The sequence below is a fragment of the Aptenodytes patagonicus genome, chromosome Z (assembly GCF_965638725.1).
Source record: "Aptenodytes patagonicus chromosome Z, bAptPat1.pri.cur, whole genome shotgun sequence".
Lineage (NCBI taxonomy): Eukaryota > Metazoa > Chordata > Aves > Sphenisciformes > Spheniscidae > Aptenodytes > Aptenodytes patagonicus.
This window is the reverse complement of record NC_134982.1, coordinates 46,991,670-47,010,394: the sequence shown is the minus strand read 5'-3', so window position 1 is coordinate 47,010,394 and position 18,725 is coordinate 46,991,670. Positions and strand designations below refer to the sequence as shown.

Genomic DNA, 18,725 nt, shown 5'->3' with positions numbered 1-18,725 from the left:
CTTTGATTACCTTCTTAGCCTAGTATTGAGTGCACTGAAATATCTACATGTTTTTAGCAGGTTGGGTTTTTTTTTAAATTTTGTTGATGTAGGCTTGGAATGATTACTTAAAGGGCTTTTAGTTTATACATTTTACAAGATGAGAAGTGATAGCAAATCTAATATTCAGCTAGCATATTCTTTGCTCTGCTTGCCTGGTAGAATCTTGTGGGTAAGTAACAAATACAGAGATTTAAAAATTACAGTTCAATATTTGTATTTCAGGGGCATGTAGGCTTTCTTTCCAGGATCTACTGTCTACACGTTAAGTGCTTTGTCACCCTATAGAAAACTGCAAAGGAACTCCCACAAGAGCCGGTCTCACACTAAAATGCTGACAATGTTCATACTCCCACAAGAGGGCAGTAGGCAAGCACGGTACAGGAAAATCCCGTGGCACTGGATTTTAATTAATATCAACTTTACAGTTCAATTCTGCTTATTAATCATAGGGAAATCCGTACAAATTGTCAGAGCAATTTAATGCATAATATCAGATGAATCCCATTTTACAGCCACTATACTGAGAAATCATTTTTTAGCCAATTTGTACTCATAATTACAAACATAAGTTTGTGCCTTCTGGTATCTTTCACTTGCGTCCCGAGTTGTGAAGTGCTTTGCTATCACAGTCATAAATAAATGTTCTGGGATGCTGTCCCAGCATAGGAAATTCATATAGGTGAAATGAAGCACTTTCTGAAGCAAAGAAGACAAAAGATTGATCGTCTAGCTAGAGATCAGCCTGGTAATTTCCCACATGGTACGCTTCCCTGCCTGAAGCTCTGCACATGCCACTGCAGTTCCTCCTGATCCACCTCCTGCAGCAGCCAGGACCAGCCTCAGTCATCCCCTTCACACTGCTCCAGCCCTAAACATCATGGCATAGCAAGGTAGAGAGCATCTGCACTGGTGGAGTGACACTGCCTTGCGAGTGATCTCAGTGTGACTTGCTGGATCCTACCCTCTTGTCCACTCAGCCAGCACGAAAATTCTGCAGCTGTGAGACTTTTGCACAAAGAAAATTTTTTCTCAGCAAAAGTGAGATCTAAAGCTGCCTTTCCTACATGGACACTCTTAATTCAGGAAAAAAAGGCCTTCGTGAAGGGGTTTCGCTCCCACTGTCTTTTTGGCTGTCATTTGAACCTAGAAGAGGCAACCTTCATAATAAATTATCTGGGGATTTCTCATCAGCATGTGTCTTATTTGCAAAATAATTACACATTTGGGATTTTATGTGCTGGGAGAAAAGTTTGTTTCAAAGAAGTTTTGTGGTTTTGGATGCTTACGGTTCTAAAACAGCTGTGAACCGTGTCTAGTTGAACGTCATCTGTTCGCAAACAAGACTGTTTTCTTCTATACAGAAGTGAGCTGTTTCAGCAATGTTTAATCAACCATCACTGACCTTCCTTCTCAAATGCTGCAAATTCATTTTCAATAAATGTTTAACTACTGATTTCTAAAGGGAAAGGTTCACAACATGTAGAACCTACTTTTAATCTTACACTGATTTTATAGTTACCACACAGCATGGTTGCTGTAGGGCTGCATATGTGTTTTAGGAGGTTAAAATTTTTCATCTGTATTCCCAATGTCTTTTGACACTTGTGTTACCTCCTTTTTCATTTTGCTTCTGACATCTTTCTGTGTTGTCCTAAGATATATGAAAATACTGACAAAGAAGAAAAAAATTAAGCCCATAGTATAACACTGGCTAAGCTAGTGACCTTTTCTCTTAACAAATGCATGTTTGAGAATTGATCAGTATAATCTCAGGATATACCTATGCTGCAGTCTCTGGCTAGTACAGACAAACTTAGCTAGATAGCTTGGCTAGACAGCCAGATGTCCCAGCAGTGAACTCACTGCAGGCTGCAGATTCTGCCCAAAAAGCTGGGTAAGTATCAGGCAATTTATGGCACTAAGCTTTACGTTCTCACAACTTGTCTGCACTCGCCCATTAGATCTTAATCATTAATCAAGTCAACTTTCTACACTATAGTAGAATCCCAGAAATGACCAATGTATGCTCATATTCTAAGGCCAGAGGTGTAGAATGGGTTAACCTGTAGTATATTGAGTTGCCTTGATGGCAGAAGATTATGAACATGCGATGTCTGCTAAAAATAATTACACTACTTCCCCACAGTGGAAAATGCAGATCTGGATGGACCAGTGCGAAACCAGCATCCTTTCAAATGATTGCTATTTCAGTTCACAGCTCGCTTGTTTCTACCTGGCTTCCACGGTAGGAATGGAGGAGTAAAACTCTTGTCCCACTCACCTCACCAACTCCAAAAGGGCACAGGTTTCAGCTCAGAACTTGAGGAGAGTATGCATAGCCCTGTGCATAAGGTGAAAGAGGATAGTTCTCCTCAGGCATGGATACCAAAACCTTAGGTTGTGACCATTTTGAACTGATCTTGGCTATTTTACACTGAAGTACAGCTCTTCCTGCAGGTTACTGATGTATTTGTTAGGGTCTTCACGATTAAGGTAGATTGCCCCAAATCAGCAGCTCTGGAGTTTGTTACCATAACTCATATATTCCCAGGCTGTTCAAGCCTGTTTGCTTCTACCCAGTTTAAGTGCACTTATCCAAAATTTTGTGCGATCTTTGCTATTAATTGTTCTCAACTATTCAGACTGAAGTAGCAACTATAGGTGGTTGTAAAGCATTGTTTACCCTTAAAGAAAGAGCTAATTTCAATGTTTTGTAGATTTTCCAAAATCCACCTGCTGCTCCAAGCACATTTTTATGATGCTGGGCTGGTAACAGCTTGCCAAAGACTGAGATACCCCATTCGGAAGAGCATTACAGCCACTTGTATCTAATATCTTCAGGATTGTCTATAATTCTGGACATGGCTAAATTAGGCCAAAGTTGTGTGCAGTTGCAGGAGAAGACATTTATACATACCTTTGAAGTATGTAATGTATAGATACGCAATGTGCTTTGCATGAAGAAAGAATATATATATGCAAAGAGGTGCACATTTTAAAAGATTTTTGCCCTGCATTTGACACCACCTGGAATGATTTCAGTCTGCGGTTTCAAATTTTAGGATTTGAGACTGTGCTTTTCCAACTCATGGATGTATTCTACTGAAAAGTGATCAGAATTTCTTGGATTTATCTCCTTAGATAATGCAAATATAAAATGATGGGTAGTACACAAATCTACACTGTATAGAGATATCCAGATTTGTATTTGTCAAATTGTGTGAAAGTGTCTCTCTAGGGTCAGGCATTGGGTGAACTTGGTTTCACTTACTAGTGCCTGGATTTTTCTGATCCAACATTAGCAACAAAACATATTGCTTGGTTTTGCTGTACAGTCAGGAAGGCTGGAGTCAAAAGCAGTGACATTCAGGAGGGTCTACGTTCCTAGGTGTGTTTTGCAGCAGTATTTGTATAAGGTGCATTAATTTCTAGCTTTTGGAGCGGGACTTGGGCTAAATCTTTCTATTGAACAGGTTTGGAGAGTTTGTTACAAAAATCTCATTGGGTCCAGTTGCCAGCGGCGGTTTCCCTGCAGCTTTTGTGCCATTTTATGGTGTTAGATGCGTTGATGCATGTGGGGTTAGCATGATCTCTTTAAACAGAAGAAGTTAATACTTGATGGAATTGGTTACTAAATGTGTGTTTTTCCTGTGCCGCTGGGTCAGGATAAGAGCGTTCCGGTGAGGCAGGAGATACTAACCTCGCTCGGCAGGTTGTGTGCAGTTCACCATAACCCGCATGGCCAGACTCGGCGTTTTGCAATCGGGCGGTGAAACGAAGCGGACTTCTGAGTTTTTGGGCACGCTTTCAGGAGGATGAGCACCCAAGTGCGAGCGCTGCAAACACGAAGAGCTACCACGACCCGTGTCTCGATTCACTTTCTGTGCCATTCACACACACTCAAGCATCGGTTCCCCCCCCCGGTGCACGGGAATGAGACACGCTTCGGTAAAAAAAAAAAAAGGGTGCTTGAGGGGTTTCCCCGCCGCGGTGATTTTAGGGGGGCCGGGGGGGAGGTGGGGTGGGGTCCCTCTCCTCATCCTCATCTCCATCCTCGCCTTCCTCCGGCCCGGAGGGATGCGGGGCTGGCGGGGCGGGGGGAGGCGGCGAGAGCCCGGGGCGGGGGGGGTACCCCCCCCCCGCCCCGGGCTCTCGCCGCCTCGCCCCGGCCACGCCCCGGCCACGCCCCGGCCACGCCCCGGCCACGCCCCGGCCGCCCTAGGGGGCTAGTAGCGGCGGCGACGGCTGCGGCTCCACTCTCCCGCCGCCGCCACCATGACGGACCGCTCCGCCTTCGACACCAATGTCATCACCATGACCCGCTTCGTGATGGAGGAAGGCAGGCGGGCGAAAGGCACCGGGGAGTTCACGCAGCTCCTCAACTCCCTCTGCACGGCCATCAAAGCCATCTCCACCGCCGTCCGTAAAGCGGGCATCGCCAACCTGTAAGTCCCGGGACGCCGTTTGGGGGGGGGGGGGGGGGAGGAGGGGGCTGGGAGCGCCGGTGGCATCCCGCACCTCCCCGCACCCCCGCGGGTCCAGGGGATCCTGCCGCCTCCGGGGTGGCGGGGATGGGGATGGGGGGTATCACCCGAAAGGCGTGTGAGCGGTGTTGCATCCACCCACCCCCTTGCGCAGAGATGTGACTAGCTCCTTTAGCACCGTGGACTCCTGATTTTCTCAAGTGAAATGGATCCTATGACTTTTTAATAATACAAGGCATGCAGTCCCTGACAGATGTCTGCTGCTGATAGACCTTCATGCAAACCCTCAGCAGGTTTGGGTGCTTTGAACCAGAAGACTGAAAGACAAAGCCTGTCAAAATATGGCTGAATTATTATTGCTCACTGCAGTCAGTAGCTTAGTATCAAAGCACCATTTTATGCTATGAGGTGTTTAATCAAATTCAGTGGGGTTTTTTCATATTGCATCATAGCAACCTGAGTTTCTCTATAAAGATTTGGATGCAAGAGCATTGGTTAGGAGCAGTAGTGTCTGTAGTCAGCCAGTGAGAGGGGAGTTGCCCTGCAGATGCATCAGAAGGAAAGCAGAGCTCTTGAAATGTTAAATAACTGAAACTGGTTGTAGGTAACTAATCTCCCTGAGTATTTTACATATTGTTGCTAAGCCAAATTGTATGCTGATCGGGGCTTTAGACATGGGCTGCTTCATTACTTAATGGAAAATGTAGTAACGAGAAAATGAATTTGCCTCTACAAGCCATGTAGTGGAAAATATAACAAGCGGAAGGCCTCTGGCAATACAGAGTAACATTTATTACAAAATGTATCAGAGAGCTGAAAAATTTGGTGACTGAAGTTAATAAAACAGAAGCAACTGCAAGAGAGAATAAAAATCCTCCACTTCATGTATATTTGAACTATTTTTCTCTGTCTTGCTTCAGATTTTTATATAAGTGTGATAGATTTTTAATCACTATGTGCTAGCCCTTTCATGTGCCTCCTGTGTCTATCAGTAAGGACCGGGGTTTCCCATCTGTGACCTGATTTGTAGCAGTCTAAGGTCCCATTCCTTACGTGTCCTACATGTGTGTCTGTTGACAGCTGCCCACAGGTTCGATGCCTATGCTGACAGCCTTGCCTTATGATCCCCTTTGGTGGATTTAACTCTCCACCGGTGCTGGGGTAGCCAGCTTCGGACTTGTGAGTCTCCTTGAGCAGTACATCTCCCACTGTGGGACTGCGTTTCCTAACCGGTGGTGGGATTTTGCTTGGCTATCAGGGAATGTGAACAAGTAGGGATCTCTGGGGCCCATTTTTTTTGGATCGTCCCCACACTCAGCTGTATGCCCAGTGCTGCCCAGCAGCGGAGATGCAGAACAGTTGGGGCAGCCACAGTCCCTTCCCAGCTGCAGGCTCCGGCGCAGGGCACCCTGCCGTCCCCTCCCAGGACTCCCCAACAGGGGAGGTGTGAGAGCTGTAGCTGCTGGCCGTAAGGAGTTTTTGCTCTTAGGATGAGGATTTGTGCCTCCGCTCGCAAGCATGGTGTTCAAAGTACGTTGTTTTCTAAAAGCACTTTCACACTTGCAGAAAAATGTTCAAGCCACTGTAGCAGAGAGAGAAAGAGAGAATTATAGCAGGTCTTTTTCTTTGCCTCATGCATTAAACTGAAGAAATACAGTACATTCAAAGTAGCATGTTCAGCGTTATTATGAAAACCTGAAGTACCAGTATTCAGCCTAATCAATGAATCGTAGCTGAAGTACGTAAGAGTCATCTAAATGTGTGTGGAGCTGATGACTGTTTTTCTCTTCTGAGCGCTAAACTTCCCCTCTCTCTGTTTTGCATGCTTTCAAAATCACCTATCACAAGGTCTCCTGGTACTTCCTGATGCCAGATGGTTCGATTCTGATTAGTTGGCAGGGTTTTATTTGTGTTTCGTATTTGTACTCCTCAGTTTTACTGCCAAGGAAATGTTTACTACTTAGAATCAAAACGGAAAACATTGAACCATAAAAATGTTGATTTATCTGTGAGCAAAGTGTTTCTACTGCAATTTGTACATCATATTGCTAACCAGGAGCAAATTACATAGGAAGTTATAGTGTAACTAGTGTCGTTCAGATTCATTGTTACTTTCTAAGTGTACATTTTCTAATGAAGTCTTAGCTTTTATGGTATGCAGCTATAATATCGGAGCCTAGGATTCAGGGGCAGCATTTAGGTCTTAAAGTTAAGAGCTCATTAAATAACACAATTATTGTAATTCAGCCTTCACAGCCTGCTCTGGCTATGTTTGCCTATAGTTTAGGGACTATTGAAAGGTGATTCCTTGTTTCGTGTTCCTCACGTTCCGTGTCTTCCAGATTTGCCACCACAGCTAACGCTAGCAGGTCTCAGCAAGAATCCGCTGGGCAGTAAAAAACAGGCTTAGAGAACTGAGATATCATCCAAAAGTGCTGTTTGTTTTACAAATATCAGGTTGCCAGAAACAGGGCGCTTTGGAAGATGTAGTGCCCCGTTCTCACGGAATGCTCTCTCTTGCCATTGCTCTAGCTATGGAATTGCTGGGTCTACCAATGTGACAGGAGATCAAGTAAAGAAGTTGGACATCCTTTCCAATGACCTGGTGATTAACATGCTCAAGTCATCCTTCAGTACATGTGTTATCGTGTCAGAAGAAAACAAAGACGCTGTGATAGTGGAAACTGAAAAAAGGGTTAGTAGCTTCAAAGGTTCTCCCTGCTTGATTTCAGATCAGCCTTTACAGGTGTATTGCTTCAGATCTGAAAAACTGAAACTGAGCTAAAAATTTCAGAAAACGTGTACTTTTCTATATTGGCAAATGAAGGGGGGTCGGGGCGGTGGAGGGAGTGTCAGTCAACATTTGTCCTCTCTGTTATTTCTGCTCTCGAGACTGATGTTTGTTGTTTTTATTTTTTTTCTCTGTTGTTCCTCCCCACCTTCTTTTTTTCCCACCTTTTCTTAATTGTGGAGGAAACTTATTTCTTTTTTATCCCATCTGATCTCTGGAACTATTCTCTGAGTCAGCCAAGCCCTTTTGTAAAGTAGCTTTGTCGGTAGGACACTGAGGAGCTGTTCTGTGCAGGTCAAATCTTGAGTTCAGGCAAATTCTCCTTGAAGCCCATGAAAGACCTAATAACAATGAAACAAAAATATTTTTTATTTATTATTATTTCTATTCACAAAAAGCAAATGAACACTTACTGTTGTTACACGTGATTATTAAAATGACTGTGGATAAAATAAGGGGGAAACAAGCTATTTAAAAGGTACAGTTGATTCAGCTGTTTTCCCTGTACTGGCAATTTCCTGTACCTACAGGAATCCTTCATACAGCAATAGGCAGGGACCATTCTTTTTTTTTGGGGGGGAAAACCCCCAAAAAACAGGATAAGACCACAGATTGGCTAAGATAATTTCTGAGCATCTGTCCATTCAGAGCGCAGAGTTTCATTGCAGTGTTTAAAGTGGAACATGCAGTAAAGTGAAATGTATAGTTTATGAATGTTAAGTGTTAAAGGCCTTTCTAATCTCTCTAATTTTAGCTTTAGAAAAAGGCTGATCTTCTTCATTTGCCTTTTTCCTTATAATTCAGAAAGTAATTTTGTTAGAGATGAGTAGATACTACAGGATGTCTATCAAAATGGGTCAGCATTAATTAAATAGATGAAGTGAAACTAATAATTAAAAAGTATTCTCTTTTTTATATATATTAAAAATCATGTAGGAAAACTTCACCTTTCCTGTCTCATCATCTATTGCTTACTTTAAAGATTTCCCAGCTTCTGCTGTGGCACAAATCGCACAGTTGTAATCAAGAATGAAACGTGGGCCAAAGAATTTCTAACATTTGAATTCATTTCCTTCATAAACTATAAAAGCCTTTTAGTTTATGTTGCTTTGAAAGTCTCTGAGAAAATTTACCTACTGAAGTATTTTTATCTGGGGGAAGTGGGTAAATAATGTCACTAATCTAGTTGTTCTCTCTTTTGTATTTTCTAGGGTAAATACATAGTCTGCATAGACCCTCTAGATGGCTCATCGAACATTGACTGTCTTGTTTCCATTGGGACCATCTTTGCCATCTATAGAAAGGTAAAATGCTTTCGTGTAGGATAGGAAAAACTGTTATTGTGCAACTTTTGATGAAATATAATTGCATGTGAAGACTTAATAAAATCTAACTAAACTTGTTTGTGAAAGAGACTCTCAGGACCAGCTTTAAGTTAAATCTGCTGTTTCACAGACACTTGTATAAAACATTTGTGAGGGATTTGCATTACTCTTTTAGAAGATGAGGTACCTATATGTACATGGAAGCCTGATATTTAATTAAGCTGGCTGATATTTAATTAGCCAGCTAAAGGAATTACCCCTTACAAACAAATCAGGTCTTAGATTTCATGAATATTTGTGTTGAGACAAAATACCACGTGGTTGTCATCTACTTGGGGAATGTGCTTTCAGGTTTTCTTGTTCTCTGTACTAATAGTCCTCGTAGCCTGAGGACAGGCTTCAAACACAAACCAGAGCTGAAACATGGCATGTGCATTTGAAGTGTCTAATTCACTCTGAAAGGCAGAAACCCTGTCTGAAGGAGCTTGAAATACCAGACTTACATGTCACTAGATGGGGGAAAAAGTAAGTCAGATAAAACACACCCAACTGTCCATTTTAATCATCTTTTGTATGTTGTCATACGTCCCAAACTTCAACTTCATTTTTGTATGAAGCAAAAAAACCCCAAAAAATCCCAAGTACTTTTGATCAGCTGTAAACTCCGTGAGTCATGTTTCATTGCTTGCTTTTCAACTGTGCCTCGGAGTTTTCCTCCGAGCTGTGTTCATCATCACCTACAAGGAGTTACACAGCTCTATATTATCTCCTTAATCCTTTCCTGCTTCCTGCATTCCAACTAGGCTTATACAAGAGCATTTCAAGATCAATGTGTTTGTCTCCTCCATATAATTTGTATTAGTGCATCCAGTAGGAATCTCAGTTGTGGATCATGGAAGCATTTGTGACACCTCACGCATGGATATGGAGTAGAAGACCATCCCTATCCCAGAGAGTCCAGTTATGTACCAGCTATAGCAATGAAGTAAAGTTGGCTATGCTCCTTCTTATTCTAGGTGTCCCCTGATGAACCTTCCGGGAAAGATGCTTTACAACCCGGGCGTAATCTTGTGGCAGCTGGTTATGCTCTGTATGGGAGTGCCACAATGCTGGTACTGGCCACTTCTGCTGGAGGTGTCAACTGTTTCATGCTGGATCCGGTGAGAATGTCTTCTGTTTCTTTGTTTCTTGTTCAGGGATAACATGGTACTGTCTATGAGAACTGTTTGTCCCCCCGAAAAATCAAACAAAGGAGCAATTTTCAAGCTAACGTGGAGACATGAAGTACACTTAATAAGCCATCAGCAATAATGTCAAGAGATGTTTGCATTCCTCCTGCCCGCTGCAGCGGTGCTATGTGTGACTCAACAACGGGAAGGCAGCCAAGTCAGTGAAGCAAATATACAGCATGTGCCAAATCATCTGGTAGTTAAAATAAGCTGTTTTCTGCAATGCAGAATGCCCTTTAAGATCTGTTTGTCTTTTCCTTAATGCTAGGACCGTAGTAAACCAGAGAAACAGAAATATTTAACCTTCTTCTGTGTTTTCAGATCCCACCATGATGTGTAAAAGAGTAAGTGACGTGTGTGGGTGCGTTTGACGTTCTAGCACGCATTGACTGCATGAGTTTTAAAATAAAAGTCATGTTGATCATAGCAGAAAGTAGTTTGCTTTAGTGACCCGTTTTTCTGTAATCAGTTAGTCAGGCTGTGCCACCTGCCAGTATTAAAGTTTTAGAACCTGCAGTGGTCAAGCAGCAAGAAATATAACTTGGTGCTCCCTGTTAAGTAACAGCTTAAGTAGCTGCATGTATTTTTGTCTGTATTCACATAGCATATTTAACTTTGAGCATGCGTGCATGTTATTTTATTTTTAGCACTAACTTGGAAATTTACTTTAGTGAAAACTAAACAGACCAGCCCTTGGTTACAGAGATTGGCTTTCTTGATTCCAGTCTTCCAGTTAGCCGAAGCTAAGACAAACGGGAATTTATTAATATGTATAGCTATTTGAAGAGGTTTATGCATTGCTTCAACCGGCACTCTCAGTTTCAAAACTCCTCAGAGCTGTACTTTTATTGCAAGTCTAGCAAAAGAGTGGAGAGCTAAATAAATTTACAGGCAACAGCATTTTTTGGCATAGAAAAGTGATAGAGAGCTGGGAATGGTAGTATGAAGAAAGTTGCATGACCCCAGGATTCATGGTCTCTCTGTGTTTTATGGATAAACAAAACACTTCTCATCTAGACTACAAATACCACTTTTTCGTGGGTACTGAATTACTGAAGAAAGTGGCAGCTGCAGTAAATTTTTTCCTAAACTGTGTGTATGATTGGTTTTTGCTGTGGTTTGTCAATAAATGAGCTCAAATTGTTTTTCTTTCTTATTGTTAGGCAATTGGAGAATTCATTTTAGTGGATAGAGATGTGAAAATCAAAAAGAAGGGAAATATCTACAGTCTCAATGAAGGCTATGCTAAATACTTCGATCCTGCAGTCACAGAGTATCTCAAAAAGAAGAAATTCCCTGAGGTAGAAGATCCCATTTCAGATAAACTTCTGATGACAAGCAACACTCATAATTTCCAACTTTATGATCAATCACTGTCTCATGCACTGTTCAGGGCTTGTTTTCCTCTCTTGTCTATTTAAAATATATCTTCATGTAGGACTGATAATTAGAGCAGCAGTTGATGTGACCAGATATTTCACCATCGTTCAGTACTGCATTGCACCTCTTTAATCTTTCTTTTCTGTCTTCTCTCTCTCTCTCTCTCTCCCCCCCCTTCCTTCCTTCCTTCCTTCCTTCCTTCCTTCCTTCCTTCCTTCCTTCCTTCCTTCCTTCCTTCCTTCCTTCCTTCCTTCCTTCCTTCCTTCCTTCCTTCCTTCCTTCCTTCCTTCCTTCCTTCCTTCCTTCCTTCCTTCCTTCCTTCCTTCCTTCCGTCCCTCCCTCCCTCCCTCCCTCCCTCCCTCCCTTCCCTCCCTCCCTCCCTCCCTTTCTTTTTTAAAAAACCTTCTTTCCTGGCTGGGTGCCTGAGTAACAGTGCTGGAGGCAAAAGTGGGCGTTTGGTAGTCAAGTAGAGAGGAAATCTCCTCTGGTGATGAAGAAATTTTATTGACATGTGTGTTAGATTGCGGCTTCTTCACTGCAGCGTCTGAGTAGATGGAGAGCCAAGTGGGGATGGCAGTGGGTCACTGCTCAGTGGTAACACAAGCTGGGTCCTGAGGGGGCCTCCCACTTGAAAAGCTAGTGTAGTTTCAGGGTCCGCTTTGTGGTCCTCCAGTTTCCTGGTGTCAGGAGGCCTAAAGCTCTGAGGAGTGCTCGTAAAAATCATGTCTGTTCTCATGCCTTACGCCCGTCATCACTGGAGTTATGACGTTGACAATGAAGTGTAAACATTTGCTATAGTTAAGTATTCGTGTCCCTTCTTGACTTCCTGATCTTGCTTTGAACAAAGACTGCTATTTTCATCTGGCATCATGCCAGGCTTAAGGTGTTGTTTATTTAGATATTAAAATGTACTCTCTGGAGTATAATAAGGAAATAACATCAGTAGTCAACTATTAACTTTTTTGTACCAAAAAAGTTGTAGAAGCTGGCAAAAATGGGTAGAAGAAGTAGGAAAGATCACTTCTTTTGCTCCCTGATATTTTTTTCTGCTACAAAAGAAAAAACCCCAACATCAATTCCTAGGACTTGATCTTTTTGGTACTAAAAATGCAGTATTTTCCAAGGGTTAGAGCACTGATGGAGAGCTGGAATGCATTTTCTGTTGTTGGCACTACCACTCATCTATCCTGAAATTTTCTGTCAGTCCTTTTCCTTGGATTTTCCCAATTAGAAAATGAGGAGGAAACTGAAATTTTCTCCAAAACTACTTTGAATATTATTAATAAATCACAATGTGGAGGAGTTAGATGTTAGGACCCATGGGGGGGGGGGGGGAATTACCCTGATGTTCTCAAAAGTTACATTTATTTAAATGTCTTTCTGTAGGATGGCAGTTCACCATATGGTGGGAGGTACATAGGATCTATGGTGGCTGATGTGCATCGCACGCTGGTGTATGGAGGAATCTTTCTGTATCCTGCTAACTCCAAAAGTCCCAAAGGAAAGGTAAACCTGAATAAGCCCAATTATAGAAAATGTTACATCATCTAGATATTTCACTATCAAAGATCAGTACTTTGATCGCAGAACATGTTTTTTATAACTTGGTAGCTTGCATCTCTGGTGTGTGGGTATGGCCACCCCTTGCACAGTGTCATGAGTGACAGCAACCTGTTGCCAGACACCAATCTTAGGGCTGCTGCTAACCTGTTTCAACTGTACTGACTTCTCTTTATCCCAAACATATTCAGATTATGGAACGTACCAGGGGATGTGCTGTTCAAACAGGCTTCTCTGCACCATCTCAGCCCAAGCCATGCTGGCCCTAACCAAGCAAAACATTACAAAGCAAAGTAAAACAACCCACATTACCCTGAGATTCCTATTGCAAGCTAGTGTGTAAGAAGCCTAAACGTAGTGCGCCCCTTTACGAGAAGCTCTGCCAAAGAGAAAACCATTTGTATCTTGTACTTGGTAATGCTGCCTCATCTGGAGGAACTACGCCTGGCTGCCTCTGCCAGGAGGACAGTCACTCCGGGAAGGTCACACACTTACAGGCTGACAAGGGGACTGTTTATTCAGCAAAGACCTTTCATCTGTTTTGTAATTGTCCATAAATTATTGCTTCAGGTTGCAGATAAGATGCAGTTATTCATTAGAGAAACCTAATGGCACACTCAGGGCCAGTGTTTTTCTTTCTTTTCACCCAGGCCTACGTGGTCTGCTGCCTTGTTAAAGGTTGTGTCTTACCTACGAACTTTATCTCTGTGTAAAGAGCACAATGCAAACATGAGCTATGGAGAAAGCACTCAAATTGGGCAAATGCAGTATTCACTGTGTTTTGTTTAAAAGAAAAATCCACACAATTTTATTCTTGAGTCAAAGTTCATATGAAATAGGTAGTACTTGAAGTGTTGATTGATTTTAAATCAAACACCAAATATATTTACATTTCACAATTCTCAGCATTGCCTGGGCTGACCATTGCCATTTTGATTTTTGTCTTCTAGCTGAGACTGCTCTACGAATGCAATCCTATGGCTTTTGTTATTGAGAAGGCTGGGGGAATAGCAACCACCGGGCACCAAGCAATACTAGATATAGTGCCTGAGGATATCCATCAAAGAGTGCCTGTTGTCTTGGGATCTCCTGATGATGTGAAGGAGTACCTTGAGATAGTCAAGAAGCATTCAGCTAAGTAAAGAAAGTTTGCTGCAGTCACTGTGCAGATGGGAAGAATCTCTTACAGCTGAACCAAAGAACACACTGCAGTACTGCAAGACTGAACTGTCTGACCTCTGTAGCAAGAGAGCAAACGAGCCATATTTTCATAAGATTTTTTTAAAGTTAAATCTTGTGCAATTGCATTGTGCAATGAAAGGCATTAAAAGGTTGCATTAAAGGAAGCATTAAAAGTAAAAGCAAGGGAAAAATATGTTTGCTTTTTCATTTACCGTTTGTGATTACACAAAAGCCACTGAGCTTTTGTGTGTACTGTGTACAATGAGCTACTGTGTTGCATTCAATAACTAGGGGAAGATTCAACTTTCTCAGACAAGCTACAGACTATCACCAGAATATCTGACTCTGTCCTCTTCTAAAAATCTTGGGGGGAAGACTCAGCAGCCTCTTACAGTGAGTGACCTTTCCTAGACCAGTCTTGAGTTCTTTGGCAATAAGTATAAATTAATGTAAATTTATGTATTACATAAATAATGTAAGCTAATGTGGACACCTCCACATGTTGTTTCTAGGCTCCAGAAGTTATTCATTTTACTTCAGTCTGGGCTTATTTTGACTGAGAATTAACATTTGTGAAACATTAGTGTGGGTTAATTCTGGCACATACTGTTAATATTGCCAGTTGGCACGCTATCAGATCCAGTTCACAAGGACAGAAAATGGCATTTTGGAGGTGGCTTTTGAATTGGATAAAGAGCATGTGTTGACAGCTTGGCACCATTCTGCTGTGATGAGCTGGCTATATTTGCCAGAAATTAACCTGCTTGCTTGGTGAAAAAATGAACCTATGTGTTGCTAGCAACCCCCACCAGGTGTTCTTTGGTTATTTTGGGAGTGTGCATTACCATGGAAAAGGGTTCTGCTGTGCAAGCAGAATTAAGTTGCGAAGATCCCCACAAAGCACACTGACATTTAATATGCTGATTCAGAGCATGCTGCTGGGAACACGACATTAGTGCTTGGGAGCTAGATGGACTCTCCACCTGTCTGCGTACAGTTTATGGCCGTGGCTCACAAGCTTTTTGAATCAGTCCAAATCTGCAAATCTTTGACATTTACCTTCACCAAACTCAAACTAACTCTACTGTTGGGTAGAGTGCCACTGAACATTCACTCAAGCCATGGTCTGGGAGCCTCTGTCTATGGGTGCAGTGAGCTATACCGTTGCCTGTCTGAGGATTTTGGATACATCAGTGCAGATAGCCTGTCTGAACTTGGTTCTTCTTGTAAAACAAGAATAAAAGAGTGTGGGGGAACCTAGAGGCCATGGTGCGAAGGCGTGCTCTATGAGGGCTCACACACAAAAAAACCTGGGGGCCCTTGTTCTGACACAGGTTGTGTTTGGGGCATTTGGAGGCATGCTGGCAAACCTTAGATGGGCATATATATGCATCTGTTCTCCAAAGTGATAGGGGACAAGGCGTTTCTGGCAGGGACTGAATGGCCTAGTTTCTGCTGAAAATGCTATTTCTGATGAGGCTTTGGTTAGTGAAGACAGGGCTTTCAGGGACCTGAGCTCTTAAAGGATTTGAACAGTCCTGGAAATCTCCACTGAGCTCTCGTTCTGCTTGTGCGCTTGCTTTTCGTGCTGTGAGGGCCTAAGTCTGGCCCCGCACAGGATCGGGCTCCTCTGTAGGGCAAACTCTGCTCTGGGAAATGAGCAGACCGTGGCTTACATACTTTGCCTGATATGCACCTGCAAAATCAGGCACCCCACAAACAGCGACCATGAGGTATATTGTCTAATTTCTGATTAATTCCCCTCTGGGAGAAGGCTCAAACCCACGTCTCCCAGCAGGGTGCCCTTATTGCCAGTCTGGGGACCAGCCTGGAAGGAGAGGGTTTACTACCCTGACCTGTGAGTGCTGTGCCATGACATGGGAGAGGATTTCATGAGACCAGACAGCGAGTGGAACAGCTGTGTGCTGGGGGACTCCTGTGGCCTGGGCTTTTCTTCACAGGCTGCTCTTTCCTGTGCTAGGACCAATGCTGCTTCCTCTGCCTCTTCATGTGAGCAGCTGACCACTGGGATATGGCCATGCTCTCGCTTTTGTAAAAGAAAAAAAAAAAGCAATCCTTGCATCTGTTTTTTCTTTTCATTGTGATTTCAAAAGAAACAGCAAGTCTCTCACTTTTTGACGAGGAGTGAAGGTGCTAGGAGCGGCTGGAGATGCCTACCTCGCACACTGAAATACTTTCCAAAGGAATTGCATATTCCTGTCCTGAGCATTTCGTTACTTGCTGGCTCTGGCACATACCCCATAGCACTTTAAAAGGCTCCAAGCTCACTAAGTCAGCTACAACAGGCAGCATGCTGAGACTCTAAACCTCTCTGAAGTTCTGGATGCTGCTTCTAGAGGAAAGCGCATGACTGTTGTTGTCATGCACAACTTTTTTAGCTCCTTAAATTTTTAATTCGACCCATCCCCAGAGCTGTAGCGGGATGCATTTTTCTATTTAATACACTAAGCGGAGGACAGTCGGAAGCCCTTACAGCTTTTTTCTGGCTTTCCATATATCAGTTTGGACTACAGTGCCTCACTAGTCTGTTGGCACAACTTGACAGACAGTATCCACAGCAGACTTTTTTGTCTAGTTGCAGTAACTCCTCAGCTGTATTCTGCCCTCAACCTTTTCAGGAATCCCTGGGCTGCATATATCTATTTTTAAGACACCATACTGGCAGCAGGTAAAGGTTATAGAAGGAAAGGCAATACTGCCCGTGTTTGCTAGGTCAGTCTCCAGCGTTTTGGTTTTGCCTGTAGGCTGACATTTTATAGTTAGCATTTTTCACATTGTGAGCTGGGTTTTTCTTTCTATCTGTAATACATAAGTCGACATTTGAATGGCATCCCCATGCAGCCACCAGCGGGGAGAACTATTGAGTAACCTCCTTCCGCAGCCCCTTTCAGAGCTCGCCCTGTGCGTCGACATAGGGCGGGAGGGTCGGTTTGTCACAGCACCCACCCACCTTCACCCCCTGCTGCAGTACTACCCACTGCCCCGCTCAGAGGCTGAACTGTGGCATTTGGTGGAAGGTCGCTGGCTCCAATTTCAGCCAGCGCCATCCAAGCGGCTAACATTTCAAATCAGTTAGAAGAGGTGTCACCTTTAAGGCACAGGGCTAGCCTATATGCCAGTGGAAGTGTGAATCAGCCCTGAGAGCTCTTGTGTAATCTTTATATTAGAGGGCAAATCTCCCAAAGATCTGTCAAATTGAGGTGTTTATGTTTTAACCTTTCTACGCTGTTCCAACCCGTCTTACTGAGCGGTTCTCAGGCTTACAAAGAATCATCACACATTTTTGAGACAATGTGATTTCTCCCCCCCCGCCATTAAATGGTAATTTTATATATAGCTTAATCATTCAGTTTAATCATTCAGGGTTTTATCACTCAGTGGGATCACAGTATTTATCGAAACAGGGTAAAGTTTTCATGCAACCCCGTCTTGTGCCTTTATCCAAGTTTTATTATTTTATTTCTCTTCTTGCTCCACTGTTGGCTGCAATATTTCTGGAAAGCTTGGGTGTAGAGTCTGTGTTCTTTACGTATTAGTGTAAGTTAAGTTCTTACTGAAGGAGTGTTATTTGAGCAGCAGCTCAAAGCGTTATGCTTTATACATACTAAAACATATCCAGTACCCGTAAAAAGCATTTGGGGATATTTCAGTTAAAAAAAAAAAAAAGAAAGAGGCAAATAATGGACTTCTTAGCTCTGAGAACACCCTTTGAACCACTAACTCCAAATCAAACTTTCTGTTAGAAGATGATCTGAACTTTGTCTTTCTGACCAGTGTAAAAGATCACTTGGACTCAACAGTAAAGAAGATCTGCACATGATGTTTTGACAAATGTTAGAAGCCATAGGCCAACTCTCACCCCATTTTTTATTTGCTAAATTGATTTGGTATCCCGATGGTATTCTAGCTGCACAGCAGAGAGATTTTGCATTAAAAGCATTTTAGTACTGGTCAGGCTGACAACTCCCATGATGATGAAATAATGTGCAGAATGTAATGGCTGTACTTTAAGCCAGCAGATCCGTCTGCATGTATAATGTGAAACCTGTTCCCTTCTTTTATTAATAGCACCATGTGCTATCCCAGAGCTCCCTAAATATGTTATATTTTGGTTTTGTACAAAGTCTGTTCGAAGAAAGAAGGTCTCCTAACCTGGCAAAAAGTGCTCTGGAATATTCATCCCGTGATGTGAATGGTATCGTATACTTTTAACTAGATCACAGTGGTAGAAAAGAGAAAAAGAAATCTTCAAGATCACTTTTTTCTTCCACCATTGCCTTAGAGGACGTAGTGCAAAATCTGCCTGTTGCTCCACCTGAGGAGCTCTGCTCGCCAGTCCTTCCTCCTCCTTAGAATGAGACTTGAAAAACATCCCCAAAGCTAAGCACACGGGATGCAAGCAGCACTGAACTGTGTCTTTCTACTTGTTGCTAGTGTTTAGTTCTGTCAGTCTCCGAGACCTTTGCTTGAGGCTAGTTTCAAAGTAGAAAACCTTAGCATTCAAATCCCTTTACAACTCTCCAAGTAATGTATTGTTCATAGGTGAAGAGACACTTTTAGGAAAATCCAAATAAATGCTAAAGATTAAAAAAGGAATGCAAAGGGAAATCAAAACTCTTTGCCTACAACTGCAGTTCCTACTAACAAAAGCAAAGCTAGGTATATGTTTTGTTACTGAATTTTGTTTCTGTCTTCCTGGCATGATTTTAGT

The 18,725-nt window shown here is 42.7% G+C and overlaps 1 protein-coding gene across 1 annotated transcript; it reads left to right on the top strand.

Annotated features, from left to right (window-relative positions):
* The first annotated feature begins 4,280 nt into the window (after positions 1–4,280).
* Positions 4,281–14,186, top strand: LOC143173004 (fructose-1,6-bisphosphatase 1). The gene is made up of 7 exons (XM_076362950.1): positions 4,281–4,487; positions 7,059–7,221; positions 8,529–8,621; positions 9,659–9,802; positions 11,035–11,172; positions 12,638–12,757; positions 13,762–14,186. Exons 1-7 carry the CDS (start codon positions 4,318–4,320, stop codon positions 13,951–13,953), a joined length of 1,020 nt encoding a protein of 339 aa, XP_076219065.1. The 5' UTR covers positions 4,281–4,317; the 3' UTR covers positions 13,954–14,186.
* Positions 14,187–18,725: the final 4,539 nt, after the last annotated feature.

Excerpts from the sequence above, each read along its gene's own strand:
- LOC143173004 (XM_076362950.1), top strand. The coding sequence starts at position 4,318 with ATGACGGACCGCTCCGCCTTCGACACCAATGTCATCACCATGACCCGC. Across the intron at positions 11,173-12,637 it reads AAAAGAAGAAATTCCCTGAG|GATGGCAGTTCACCATATGG; the intron begins GTAGAAGATCCC and ends GTCTTTCTGTAG. Across the intron at positions 12,758-13,761 it reads CCAAAAGTCCCAAAGGAAAG|CTGAGACTGCTCTACGAATG; the intron begins GTAAACCTGAAT and ends TTTGTCTTCTAG.